The following is a 13,921-nucleotide window of genomic DNA, read 5'->3' as shown; positions in this document are numbered from 1 at the left end:
CTTCTCCTTTGCTGAGATAATCCATCCCACCTCACAGGTGTGCCATATCAAGATGCTGATTAGACACCATGATTAGTGCACAGGTGTGCCTTAGACTGCCCACAATAAAAGGCCACTCTGAAAGGTGCAGTTTTGTTTTATTGGGGGGGATACCAGTCAGTATCTGGTGTGACCACCATTTGCCTCATGCAGTGCAACACATCTCCTTCGCACAGAGTTGATCAGGTTGTCAATTGTGGCCTGTGGAATGTTGGTCCACTCCTCTTCAATGGCTGTGCGAAGTTGCTGGATATTGGCAGGAACTGGTACACGCTGTCGTATACGTCGGTCCAGAGCATCCCAAACATGCTCAATGGGTGACATGTCCGGTGAGTATGCCGGCCATGCAAGAACTGGGACATTTTCAGCTTCCAAGAATTGTGTACAGATCCTTGCAACATGGGGCCGTGCATTATCCTGCTGCAACATGAGGTGATGTTCTTGGATGTATGGCACAACAATGGGCCTCAGGATCTCGTCACGGTATATCTGTGCATTCAAAATGCCATCAATAAAATGCACCTGTGTTCTTCGTCCATAACAGACACCTGCCCATACCATAACCCCATCGCCACCATGGGCCACTCGATCCACAACATTGACATCAGAAAACCGCTCACCCACACGACGCCACACACGCTGTCTGCCATCTGCCCTGAACAGTGTGAACCGGGATTCATCCGTGAAGAGAACACCTCTCCAACGTGTCAAACGCCAGCAAATGTGAGCATTTGCCCACTCAAGTCGGTTACGATGACGAACTGGAGTCAGGTCGAGACCCTGATGAGGACGACGAGCATGCAGATGAGCTTCCCTGAGACGGTTTCTGACAGTTTGTGCAGAAATTCTTTGGTTATGCAAACCAATTGTTTCAGCAGCTGTCTGAGTGGCTGGTCTCAGACGATCTTGGAGGTGAACATGCTGGATGTGGAGGTCCTGGGCTGGTGTGGTTACACGTGGTCTGCGGTTGTGAGGCTGGTTGGATGTACTGCCAAATTCTCTGAAACACCTTTGGAGACGGCTTATGGTAGAGAAATGAACATTCAATACACGAGCAACAGCTCTGGTTGACATTCCTGCTGTCAGCATGCCAACTGCACGCGCCCTCAAATCTTGCGACATCTGTGGCATTGTGCTGTGTGATAAAACTGCACCTTTCAGAGTGGCCTTTTATTGTGGGCAGTCTAAGGCACATCTGTGCACTAATCATGGTGTCTAATCAGCATCTTGATATGGCACACCTGTGAGGTGGGATGGATTATCTCAGCAAAGGAGAAGTGCTCACTATCACAGATTTAGACTGGTTTGTGAACAATATTTGAGGGAAATGGTGATATTGTGTATGTGGAAAAAGTTTTAGATCTTTGAGTTCATCTCATACAAAATGGGAGCAAAACCAAAAGTGTTGCGTTTATATTTCCGCTAGTTACCCATGCTGGAGGACAGCTAAGACGTTTTCCACGGCCATGAAGATGGTATTCAAGTGTGGCACACCCAGCAGAAAAGTGGCTGGAGGACCTCCAGCTCTGAAGCAGTGGGAATGCTGGGTCCTGGGTGATGCCACTTGCTTGGAGATTCAAGCTTCCAGCAATGGTTGGAACATGGCAGCGCTTAGAGACACTTTCCTAGAGGTCATAATCACCTTGCCCCACTGGACATTCTTGATGATTTTCATGAGATGGTAGCTCTGTCCACCAAAGTAGACCAACAATTGCAGGAGCGCCATGCTGAATGAGCCAAGTTTGGTCCAGTTGACAATTCCAGTTGACATTTCTCAGTGTGCATCGGATGTCACTGCCGATCATGTCAACAGAACCACATCATCTGCAAAAAGCAGAGATGCAACTCTGGGGTCAGCAAACTAACCCTCAGATGCCTGACTGAACCTTGAAACCCTGTTCATGAACATCATTAACAGAATGGATGACAAACAGCTTTCTTTAAAAGTCTAATAGAGGTAGGAACAAATTAGTTTTTGTAAACACTGCAGTTTGTAGTCGGGGACTCTGTATTGTCTGCCAGAGGGTGAAGGCTGATATTCCGTGTCGAGGACGTGATGGATCAGTCATTACGTGAGAACAGACATATCTTGACTGAAGAGGCTGGTATTTATGTCTCCCCATCAACTTCATGGTAGTTTGTACCAGAGGGGCAAGCTTAGTTTTTAGATGTACAGTGAGGAATAAATTTTGGATGTGCAGTGATCGATATCGAGAGGTAAATAACCATAGATATCAATCCCAGTTATATTCTCACCAAGTTCAAAGGAAATCCATCCAGCCGTTTGATTATCTTGTTCACAAATATATGTGCATGCACTCGCGCGCACACACACATACGCACACCAGTGACAACAACACCCTGCCTTTATCCCTTCCCTGGCATGCAGGGTAATGAGATCTTGATCTGATCAAATAAATCTAGACATATTTACCATAAGGTGTCATACTCACTCACTCATCTTTAACCGCTTAGCCAGGATCGGGTTGCGGGGAAGTTGTCATACTGTTTCTGCTAACTATTATTTTACTGAACTCCACATGTTATTGTCACTTTAAATAACTTCCAGCTGACCTGTTAGTGAAAGACTGAAGAAATCATACACTGAGCTATAAAACTGCGCAACAGTTAGTTGTATTTCATTTGGTTCCTTAAAAATATGTCCCTTAAAGAAAATTGTATGTTCACTCAATAAATGTACTTACCCTCAAATTATAGCTGACGCATGAGTGATTCTTTGCATATTCATTATTTGTTTTTAAATCTAGTATGTTATAAATTAATTTGCAAAAATTTTGTCAATAATTAACTATATGCTGTAAATGACCTCTAGGTAAAATCAGTCCTTACCCAAAATCCTGATCATTGCACTTGCACTGCTGTATCTGAATGTGACTGGATTGTAAAACAGGCATTCATATTTTCCTGACTGGTTCTTTGTAACATCTCTCAGTTGAAGCTGTGGTTCACTATAATTAAGGCTGGAACTGTTAAAGAGCCACTGGATCAGCGCAGGAGGGCTGGACTCTGCTGAGCACGACAGTGTGATTGTGCTCCCTGTTCTGTAGGCATTCCCCATGGGTCTGGTCATCACTCCGTTATTTGGGCCATCTGAGAAGACAATAAGGTGTTTTAGTCTCTAAAGTTTGAACTGCATAAGAAATCTCTCTTGGAATCCACTCTAATAATTGTGCTTTTGTCAAAACTTACAGCTGATGTTCAGGCGAAGAGGCTGACTTTGTTCCTTGCTCACCCCATTGGACACATTGCACCGGAAAGGTCCCTGATCATATTGTGTCACTCTGGGTATAGTGAGTATCGAATTTTGATTACTGATGTGAACATCTCCACGGGCGTTGACCACAGAACTTCCATTCAGCCAAACAAATATGAGGGATGTGCCATTGGACACAGAGCATGTGAGAATGGCTGTGTCATTGAACTCTATCAGGTTAACTTCATTTGTACTCAGGGTCACATTTGAAATAGGAACTGCAAAGAGTGACAGCACAAGGTTTTGTCAGATTTCCAGGAAGTAAGATAAGAGTGAAGTACAAGCAGTGTCACTCAGTACTGGACAGAGGTAGACACCCACCTTCTATGATTTATACCAACACCTTCTCAAACTACATGTTAGCAACTTCCTTTGACCCACATGTACATAAGACCACAGTAGATTTGCAATGTTTATTATGTCACAGCAGTCAATATGATGTTCTGCTTACTCAACTACATGTGTTGCAGAAAAGCAAGAAGTAAACCTAACAAAAATGCTAGTGGGCTCTCAATAGGTCAACACTTCCACAACCCTCCAAACCCCTCTGCAAATCTGTTTAAGTGTAAGTTGGTGCATTGTATCACCAATTACAACTAACACATAAATCACTAGGAGACATTTTAAAAATGTAATAAAAACAGTTATGGAAGAGCTCAAAACTGAATTAAGTTTTCCTTGACCCAATGCTTACTTCTCACAGAAATGGCAATGAAATCCAGTGAGCATCTTCTTAGTGTTCCTAGTACAATGGTAGGTCATCACCTCCAATTTCCATGTTTGCCAGAGTTCCTGCTTCCCCTTCTGTCTCCTCCCCATTTGACCATCACTCATTAGAGCCTGCAGTCTCCCCTGTTCTGTGTAGCATATCTTCAAAAGTCTCCACCTGTCCGATCCTACTTCTAAAAGGTAATCATACAGTGCATCCAGGAAACATTCACAGCGCTTCACTTTTTTCATGTTTTGTTATGTTACAGGCTTAATCCAAAATAGATAAAAGTAAATTTTTTCCTCACACAATACCCCATAATATAAAAATATAATATAAAAAAGTATTTTTTTGAGACTTTACAAATTTATTAAAAATAAAAAAACGCAGAAATCAGTATTTGCAGCCTTTGCTATGAAGCTCAAAATTGAGCTCAGGTGCATCCTGTTTCCACTAATAATCCTTATATGTTTCTACATCTTAGTTGGAGTCCACGTCTTAGTTGGAGTAAATTCAGTTGATTGGACATGATTTGGAAAGGCACACACCTGTCTACATATAAGGTCCCACAGATGACAATGCATGTCAGAGCACAAAGTAAACATGAAGTCAAAGGAATTATCTGTAGAACTCAGAGACAGGATTGTCTCAGCACAAATCTGGGGAAGGATAGAGAAACATTTCTGCTGCTTTGAAGGTCCCAGTGAGCACAGTGGCTTCCATCATCCTGTGGCCCACTCTTGGGCCAACTATGCTGGAACTTATTAATCTTTCATTAACTTCTAGATCTGTTCCTAAATGTTTCAAAACAATTACTTAAGAAATCTAATCTTGACCCTAGTATATTGGAAAAAACTATAAGCCAATATCAGATCTATAATTTTGCTCTAAAATTCTGGAAAAGCTTGTTTCACAGCAGTTTGTGGACCACCTTACTGAGAATAATCTTTTTGAGCCGCTGCAGTCTGCTTTTAGAAAACATCATTCCACAGAGACAGCTCTCACTAAAGTAGTGAACGATCTTCAACTTACAATGGATTCGGACACCACTACAGTTCTAGTGCTGTTAGATCTTAGTGCTGCATTTGATACTGTGGATCACCATATTCTACTCAATAGGCTGGAGAATCACTTTAGGATTACTGGGAATGCCCTTGAATGGTTGACATCATACCTGGCCAGTCATTTTCACTGTGTTTTGTACAACACCACTACCTCTAACCTTATTGACATAAAATTTGGGATTCCACAGGGGTCCCTCTTAGGCGCCTTGCTTTTCTCTCTTTATATAGCACCCCTTGGGCACATATTGTGGTGTTTTGGGATTACCTTTCATTGCCTTGTTCATGCATTTGTTTCTTCTAGATTGGACTACTGCAATGTTCTATTTTCTGGTTTACTGCAGTCCAGCATTAGGGGTCTCCAATTCATTCAAACTGCTGCTGCCAGACTTTTGAGAGGAAGCAGAAAGTTTGACCACATTACACCCATTTTGGCATCGCTTCACTGGCTTCCTGTCCCCGTGAGATCTGATTTTAAGATTCTGCTATTTACCTATAAAATTATTCACGGACTAGCACCTCCCTAATAACTGACCTAATTAAACCCTATGTACCGGCTCAGGCTCTGCATTCTCAGGAATACTTTGTGTGCCTAGGGTGAATAAAAAGTCCATGGGACACAGAGCTTTCTTATCATACAACTGTTTTGTGGAATGATCTCCCTGCATCAATAAAACAGTCAGATTCTGAAGAGACTTTCAAGTCCAGACTGAAGACACATTTATTTTCCCTTTCATATTGGCTAGCATACTGGCATAGTATGGTACTATGCTTTCTCACTCACTCATCTCACTCATCTTCAACCGCTTTTCTGGGTTCGGGTCGTGGGGGCAACAGCTCCAGCAGGGGACCCCAGACTTCCCTTTCCCATGCCACATTGACCACCTCTGACTGGGGGATCCCGAGGCATTCCCAGGCCAGTGTGGAGATATAATCTCTCCACCTAGTCCTGGGTCTTCCCCGGGTCTCCTCCCAGATGGATGTGCCTGGAACACCTCCCTTGGGAGGCGCCACGGCCTCAACTTTATCTAAATTCTGGGTCTTTTAGTGAAGCTTAGGGCTAGTGGCCGGCAATCACCTTAGTATTTCTTCTGTTTTTCTTTTTGCTTAATGCTGACAAATTATACATTATTTGTTATCTTTCTGCCACCTGATTCTGTTTTTTTTTCTCTCTGTTTGAGGTGTGACTCCATCCATAAGTTGGAGTGGGTGTCTTCTTTTGCAGGCCTCCTGTCCTGTACACCAGCATGGACTCCCCAAATTTCCTGTATACGAGGTCTGTTAGAAAACTGTCCGACCTTTTTATTTTTTGCAAAAACTATATGGATTTGAATCATGTGCGCTTGCATCAGCCAAGCTTGAACCTTTGTGCGCATGCGTGAGTTTTTTCACGCCTGTCGGTTGCGTCATTCGCCTGTGAGCACGCTTTGAGTGAGCAGTGGTCCACCCTCCTTGTCGGATTTTTATTGTGAGGAAAATGTCTGAACGATTTGGAGATTTGCTGCATCAAATTTTTCCAGAAACTGTGAGAGACAGCCAGATGGAAACCATTCGGAAGATTCAGAAGGCTTTCAGGGATGATTCTATGGGGATCACACAGCTTAAGAAGTGTTACTACCGGTTTAAAGATGGCGCACAATAGCGGAGGGTGCGCCGTGCTCCGATCGACAGGCTGAAATGACCAGATCATTTCCAAACCGAACGCTGTGTTGATCCGGGACGTCGTCTGACTACTAGAGAAATGGCAGAAGAGGGGGACATACCACTTTTTTGGCACATTCCACTGTTACAGGAGTTTTTGTCATGAAAAGACGTGCAGAGGAATTTGCGCATCGGGACGGAGCCGCTCATGGCGTGGGACAAAAAGCAACGCCGTGATGAAGCCTCACAGGACATGTTGTGGCATGTCCAGCTCGTCCACAATTTCTCGGATAGTCACACGACTGAAAAGCCATCGAAAGCCGTCTGAATCTTCTGAATGGTGCAAAAGCTGAACATGTTACAACATGTCCTGTGAGACAAACACGGAGGTGCCTTTGTCCCGCGCCATTAGCGGCTCTGTGGCGAATTCCTCCGCTCCTCTTTCCATGACAAAAACTCCTGTAACAGTGGAATGTGGCGAAAAACTGGTATGTCCACCTCTCCTGCCATTTCTGTAGTAGTCAGACGACGTCCCGGATCAACACAGCGTTCAGTTTGGAAATGATCTGGTCATTTCAGCCTGTCGATCGCCGCTTGGAGCGCGGCGCACCCTCCGCCATTGTGTGCCATCTTTAAACCGGTTGTAACACTCCTTAATCTGTGTGATGCCCATAGAATCGTCCCTGAAAGCTGTCTGAATCTTCTGAATGGTTTCCACCTGGCTGTCTCTCACAGTTTCTGGAAAAATTTGATTCAGCGCTGCTCCAATCGCTCAGCCATTTTCCTGACAATGAAAATCTGATGAGGGGGCTGCACCAGTGCTCACTCAAAGCCTGTCCACAGGCGAATGACGCAACCGACAGGCGTGAAAAACTCACGCATGCGCACGAAGGTTCAAGCTTTGCTGATGTAAGCGCACATGATTCAAATCCATATAGTTGTTTTTAAATAATAAAAAGGTCGGATAGTTTTCTAACAGACCTCGTATTTGTATTGTCATTGTGTCGGTAGCATGGCCCAAGCAGGGTCACCCCTTTGAGTCTGGTCTGCTTGAGTTTCCTCCTTAAATCATCAGAGGAAGGTTTTCCTTCCCACTGTCACCTGTGTGCTTGCTCTCGGGATTGGTAAGGTCAAACCTTACTTGTGTGAAGCTTCTTGAGGCAGCTTTGTTGTGATTTGGCACTATATAAATGAAAATAAATTGAAACTGAATTGAAAATAAATTGAAATCATCCCTAAATAGAAGTTCGGATCCACCAAGACTCTTCCTAGAGCTGGCCACTCATCTAAACTGAGCGATCGGGGAGAATGGCCTTAGTCAGGGAGATGACCAAAAACCCAATGGTCACTCTGTCAGTGTTCGAGGAAAACCTTTCAGAAGGTTAACCATTTCTGCAACAATCCACCAATCAGGTCTGATTGGTAGAGTGGCCAGCTGGAAGCCACTCCTTAGTAAAAGCCACTTGGAGTTTGCCAAAAAGCACCTGAATGACTCTCAGATCATGAGAAAATTCTCTGGCTTGATGAGACAGAGATTTAACTCTTTGGCCTGAATGCCAGGCATCATGTTTGGCAGAAACCAGGCACCATCCCTACAGTGAAACATAGTGGTGGCAGCATCATGCCGTGGGGATGTTTTTCAGTGGCAGGAACTGGGAGACTAGTCAGGATTGAGGGAAAGATGAATGCAGCAATGTACAGAGACATCCTGGATGAAAACCTCCTCCAGTGTGCTCTCGACCTCACACTGGTGTGAAGGTTCATCTTTCAACAGGACAATGACCCTAAGCACACAGCCAAGATATCTAAGGAGTATCTTCAGGAAAACTCTGTGAATGTCCTTGAGTGGCACAGCCAGAACCCAGACCTGAATCCGATTGAACATCTCTGAAGAGATCTGAAAATGAGCACCAATGCTCCCCATCCAAACTGATGGAGCTTGAGAGGTGCTGCAAAGAGGAATGGGCAATAATACCCAAAGATAGGTGCGACAAGCTTGTGTCATCATATTCAAGAAGCCTTGTGACTGTAATTGCTGCCAAATGTGCATCAAGAAAGTATTTAGCAAAGGGTGTGAATACTTATGTACAGGTGAACTGTTAGATTTTTCTCTTTAATAAATTTGCAAAAATTTCAAAAAAACTTTTTTCATGTTGTTATTATGGGGTGTTGTGAGTAGAATTTTGAGATTTTGGATTTTGGACAAATTTTGGATTAATGCTCTAACATAATGAAAGTGGAAAAAGTGAAGACCTGTGAATAATTTCCAGATGCACCGTATGTTGGCGATGCTCAGATGGGAGGATACTTGTGTGCACTCTCTCGTGTGTAATTTCATTAAAACATTTACTTTCTTTGCCTCAGTTTGTGTCATGCATTTGGGTTCACACTAAAATTAGATTTTATATATATATATATATATATATATATATATATATATATATATATATATATATATATATATATATATATATATATATATATATATCATTTAGCATTTTGTAGAGACTGGGAATTGTTTACGAATGGTGTAGGTGGTTGAACAGGTTGTTCTTGTGCTGGAAAACTGGTGACTCAATCCTCAGTGCTCCTACGTGGCCAAATGTCCTTGAGAAAGGTACTAAACTCCAAACTGCTCCAAGTCCTAGCTGATTCAGAACACAGTTACTATTTTAAATAAGATGATAGAATATTAAGCATGAGTGGAATATATGTCAAAATATTAAGTTTCACACAGTGAACTGTGCTATTACTAATTAATTTGCGAATAAATAGCTAAATTTAGTTATTTACTCTATTTATGCCAAATAATACTCAATAAGATGACTCATTATTCAAATTATTATTCATGTTGATTTTTTTTTTTTTTTTTACACTAACCAAGTAAAATCTTTTAACTTAATCAAAACGCAGCATTGTTGTGTCAGGATTTGGCCCATTCAGGGCCCTGGTCATGGTTTCATCATTTTGCCTCACTTCTGGTTTTGATTCTTCTGTCTGTGGGTTCTGTTCATCTCTGTCTTGTGTTTTCTCATCTTGTTATGCTCTGTTTATGATTAGTTTTGTTTCATTTATTTTCTTTGTATCACCTGGTTGCCATTTATTTAGTTTTGTCTTTGTTCTTGTCCAATTTGTAGTTTGTTTTTCTTTATTGCTCATTGTTATGTATTTGTATTCTTTCACTCGTGGTTCCTTTAGTTACTTAGGTCTCAGTTTAGTTTTATCACATTTAGTGTATTATGCTTTAGTCTCTGGTCTTGGTCATTGTTTATCTTCAGTGTTTTCTCCTGGTTACGATCCTTTGGTTGTGTATTTCATTCTCCGTTAATCATCTATTTTCTAGTTAGTCATTAGTCTGTTTTCCACTTTATCAGTTATTGTATCACCTTTTATTCTGTAGTCATCTGTTCCGTTCACCACTAAATTGTTAGTATTACACTTATCTGTTTATTTTTGATCATATGTTGTATTTCTTATTCTATTATGTCCACATTCCTTAGTTAAGTCTCTGCCTTTTATTTTCTGGGTCTTGTCACATGAGCACATCAGTTTGTGGTGTTCAGTTCTTTTTGTCTCTGTTGGTTGTGGGTGTGGCACTGGCACTGAGTTGTTTTGTCTGTCACACCCACCTGTCTTGTCTGGCCACTCCCCTTCCAGAACCTTCCCCACACCTGTTTTACATCACGCCCTGATTACTCCCTTTGTATTTAAGCTCTCACAGTCCCTCACTTCCCTGCTAGTTTGTCGATCGTGTGTCACATCCTCGCCTTCTTTGTCATAGTCTATTTGCCTCGTTTTTTGACCTTGCTTGTTTTACTCGATCTCCGCCACGCCGTGAACCTGACCCCTACTTGTGTACTGAACTACGAAACTGCCTCTCGCTTGTATGTACTGCCGCCCCACTGACTGCCTTTTGTGTACTGGACCATTGCCTGCTTCTTGATAAAGCCCATTTTTACCTGCACGCCTCAGCCTGCGAGTCTGCATTGTGTGTCCTTCCACTTTCTGTGCCATGCCACACGCAGTCATGACATGTTGCTTGAGTTATTTGTTTTAATTTATTGGTTTAAAGTAAGGCGCTGCCCCCGCGACCCGAGTCCGGATAAAGTGGAAGAAAATGGATGGATGGATGGATGGGTTTAAAATAATTATTTTTTTTACTTTTTGGTTTGGACTTATCAGGTTTTACACTGTATATGTGTGCAAACGGAGGATGTAATAGCATTGCTCAGACAACATTTACTTAGTGTTTAGCTTTTTAGCAACTGGAGCTGCAAAGAACAGAGCTGATTTAACTCCAGCCCAGGGCTCTTTAAAACAGGTTTTTCTTTGTCAGATGAAGGGAAAAGTTTGAGCAGTACAGTGAAGTCACTGGAAGACACATCGGAAGGATTTTACACTGGACAATAACATAAATAAATAAAATAAATCATAAACAGATATTTGGACAAAAATGCTGAAGCTTTTGCACTATTTCTCTGGATTCAGTTTTCAGTTCTTTCACAATAAGATACAGTAATTTATATAAAACATAATAATAAAATAATTTGTACAAAACAACATAAATCAATAAGCGTTATTGTATATTACTATTTTTATTATTAAAATACATGTAATGTACAACCCCAATTCCAATGAAGTTGGGACGTTGTGTGAAATGTAAATAAAAACAGAAAATGATTTGCAAATCCTCTTCAACCTATATTCAATTGAATACACCACAAAGACAAGATATGTAATATTCAAACTGTTAAACCTTTTTGTTTTTGTGCAAATATTTTCTCATTTTGAAATGGATACCTGCAACACATTTCAAAAAAGCTGGGACAGGGGCAACAAAAGACTGGGAAAGTTGATGAATGCTCAAAGAACACCTGTTTGGAACATTCCACAGGTGAACAGGTTAATTGGAAACAGGTGAGTGTCTTGACTGGGTATAAAAGGAGCATCCCCAAAAGGCTCAGCCATTCACAAGCAAACATGGGGCGAGCATTGCCACTTTGTGAACAACTGCATGAAAAAACAGTCCAACAGTTTAAGAACAATGTTTCTCAATGTTCAATTGCATGGAATTTAGGGATTCCATCATCTCCAGTCCATAATATAATCAGAAGATTCAGAGAATCTGGAGAACTTTCTACACGTAAGCAACAAGGCCGAAAACCAACCTTCGATCCCTCAGGCGGCACTGCATTAAAAACCAACATCATTGTTTAAAGGATCTTACCGCGTGGGCTCAGGAACACTTCAGAAAACCACTGTCAGTTGACACAGTACATCTACTAGTGGAAGTTAAACCTCTACCATGCAAAGCGAAAGCCATACATCAACAACATTCAGAAACGCTGCCGCCTTCTCTGGGCCCGACAGATGCAAAGTGTAAAAGTGTGCTGTGGTCTGATGAGTCCACATTTCCAATTGTTTTTGGAAATCATGGACATCGTATCCTCTGGACAAAAGATGAAAAAGACCATCCAGATTGTTACCAGCGCAAAGTTCAAAAGCCAGCATCTGTGATGGTATGGAGGTGTGTTAGTGCCCATGGCATGGGCAACTTACACATCTGTGATGGCACCATCAATACTGAAAGGTACATCCAGGTTTTGGAGCAACACATGCTGCCATCCAAGCAACGTCTTTTTCAGGGAAAAATATAAGTCCCTGCTTATTTCAGCAACACAATGCCAAGCCACATTCTGCACAGCGTAGCTTCATTGTAAAAGAGTGCGGGTACTAGACTGGCCTGCCTGCAGTCCAGATCTGCTGCCCATTGAAAATGTGTGGCACATTATGAAGTGCAAAATACGACAACAGAGACCCCCGACTGTTGAACAACTGAAGTTGTACATCAAGCAAAAATGGGAAAGAATTCCACCTACAAAGCTTCAACAATTAGTGTCCTCAGTTCCCAAACGCTTATTGAGTGTTGTTAGAAGGAAAGGTGATGTAACACAGTGGTAAACATACCACTGTCCCAGCTTTTTTGAAATGTGTTACAGGCATACATTTCAAAGTGAGCAAATATTTGCACAAAAACAATCAAATTCATCAGTTTGAACATTAAATATCTTGAATATAGGTTGAAGAGGATTTGCAAATCATTGTATTGTTTTTATTTACATTTTACACAACCTCCCAACTTAATTGGAATTGGAGTTGTAACATCGGATTTACATAAACTATTATATATTTTAAAATTTTACTCTTTAGATGATGTTAATGATCTCAGTGTTGTGTGGGCCGCTGAAGAGGAGGTACTGCTGGCCCACTACCACCAGAGGGCGCCCTGCTTGGAGTGCGGGCTCCAAGCATGAGAGGGCGCCAGATCCAGAGGAAGTGACAGCTGTCACTCATTACTCCAGCTGTCACTCATCTACACCACTATATAAGCCGGACTGCAACTCCACCTCCCCGCCGAGAAAACGACTACCAGTACCAAGGTAATTTCTCTGCTGACTGACACATTGTGTAACCAACTGAACTTCTGTTGCAGCCATTTTCCTGAAGTGTTGCCTTGTCTGGAGGATTGGCGTTTGGTGTGACAGTGACGGCTTCACCTCGCACCCCATCCCAGATAAGTGGTTGATCAGGAGCTGCACGAGTGTGTGTGATTTGGAGGTGGAGGTGCTCCCTCCTAACGGTGTCTGGACTGTAAATTACTGAGTGTGCGGACTCACACTCACACATCATCTTTCTGTTTTCTGCCAGCAGTACAAGGGTCGACAGCCGAAGACAGAGGCCACCTGGGGACTCGGGACTTGGCGGCTCCGGTGTTCTTCAGACCGTTGGTGGTGGAGGCCGTGTGGGACGCGGCTTCTCTCTCGTCGGGCGTCTTCTATCTTCGAGCCTGCCCACACGTCACCTGGTGTTTATTGACTGTGACAATTACGACACATTTCGTTGTGTATTATCACAACATTAAATTGTTACCTTTTGGCTTACTCATTGTCCGTTCATTTGCGCCCCCTGTTGTGGGTCCGTGTTACGACACCTTCCCAACACTCAGCACCATACAATGGTCTATAGAGATTTTCATGCATTATTGTCATACGGCATTTTCATTTAATTTACTTACTTGCTGAAACAGAATGATGATCATCCCTGATGTAACTAAAGATGTAACTAAAAAGACAGATCCATGAAATTGATCGTCATTACAGTGCACTCAATAGGGCTCACTCAGGTTCAGCAGGAAGA

General features: G+C 42.3%; 1 protein-coding gene across 2 annotated transcripts in view; it reads right to left on the bottom strand.

Moving 5' to 3' along the window:
• The window catches only part of LOC117513752 (carcinoembryonic antigen-related cell adhesion molecule 5-like), a 55,809-nt gene that overhangs the window by 29,770 nt on the left and 12,118 nt on the right, over positions 1-13,921 (bottom strand). For both annotated transcript variants that reach the window (XM_034173985.1, XM_034173987.1), the window contains exons 3-4: positions 3,250-3,531; positions 2,890-3,150 (exon numbers count right to left, since the gene is read on the bottom strand). In XM_034173985.1, coding sequence (XP_034029876.1) covers positions 2,890-3,150; positions 3,250-3,531 — 543 coding nt within the window. The remainder of the gene's footprint in view (positions 1-2,889; positions 3,151-3,249; positions 3,532-13,921) is intronic.

Source organism: Thalassophryne amazonica, chromosome 7 (assembly GCF_902500255.1).
Source record: "Thalassophryne amazonica chromosome 7, fThaAma1.1, whole genome shotgun sequence".
In the NCBI taxonomy this organism is placed as follows: Eukaryota; Metazoa; Chordata; class Actinopteri; order Batrachoidiformes; family Batrachoididae; genus Thalassophryne; species Thalassophryne amazonica.
This window is presented reverse-complemented; position numbering and strand designations above follow the sequence as displayed.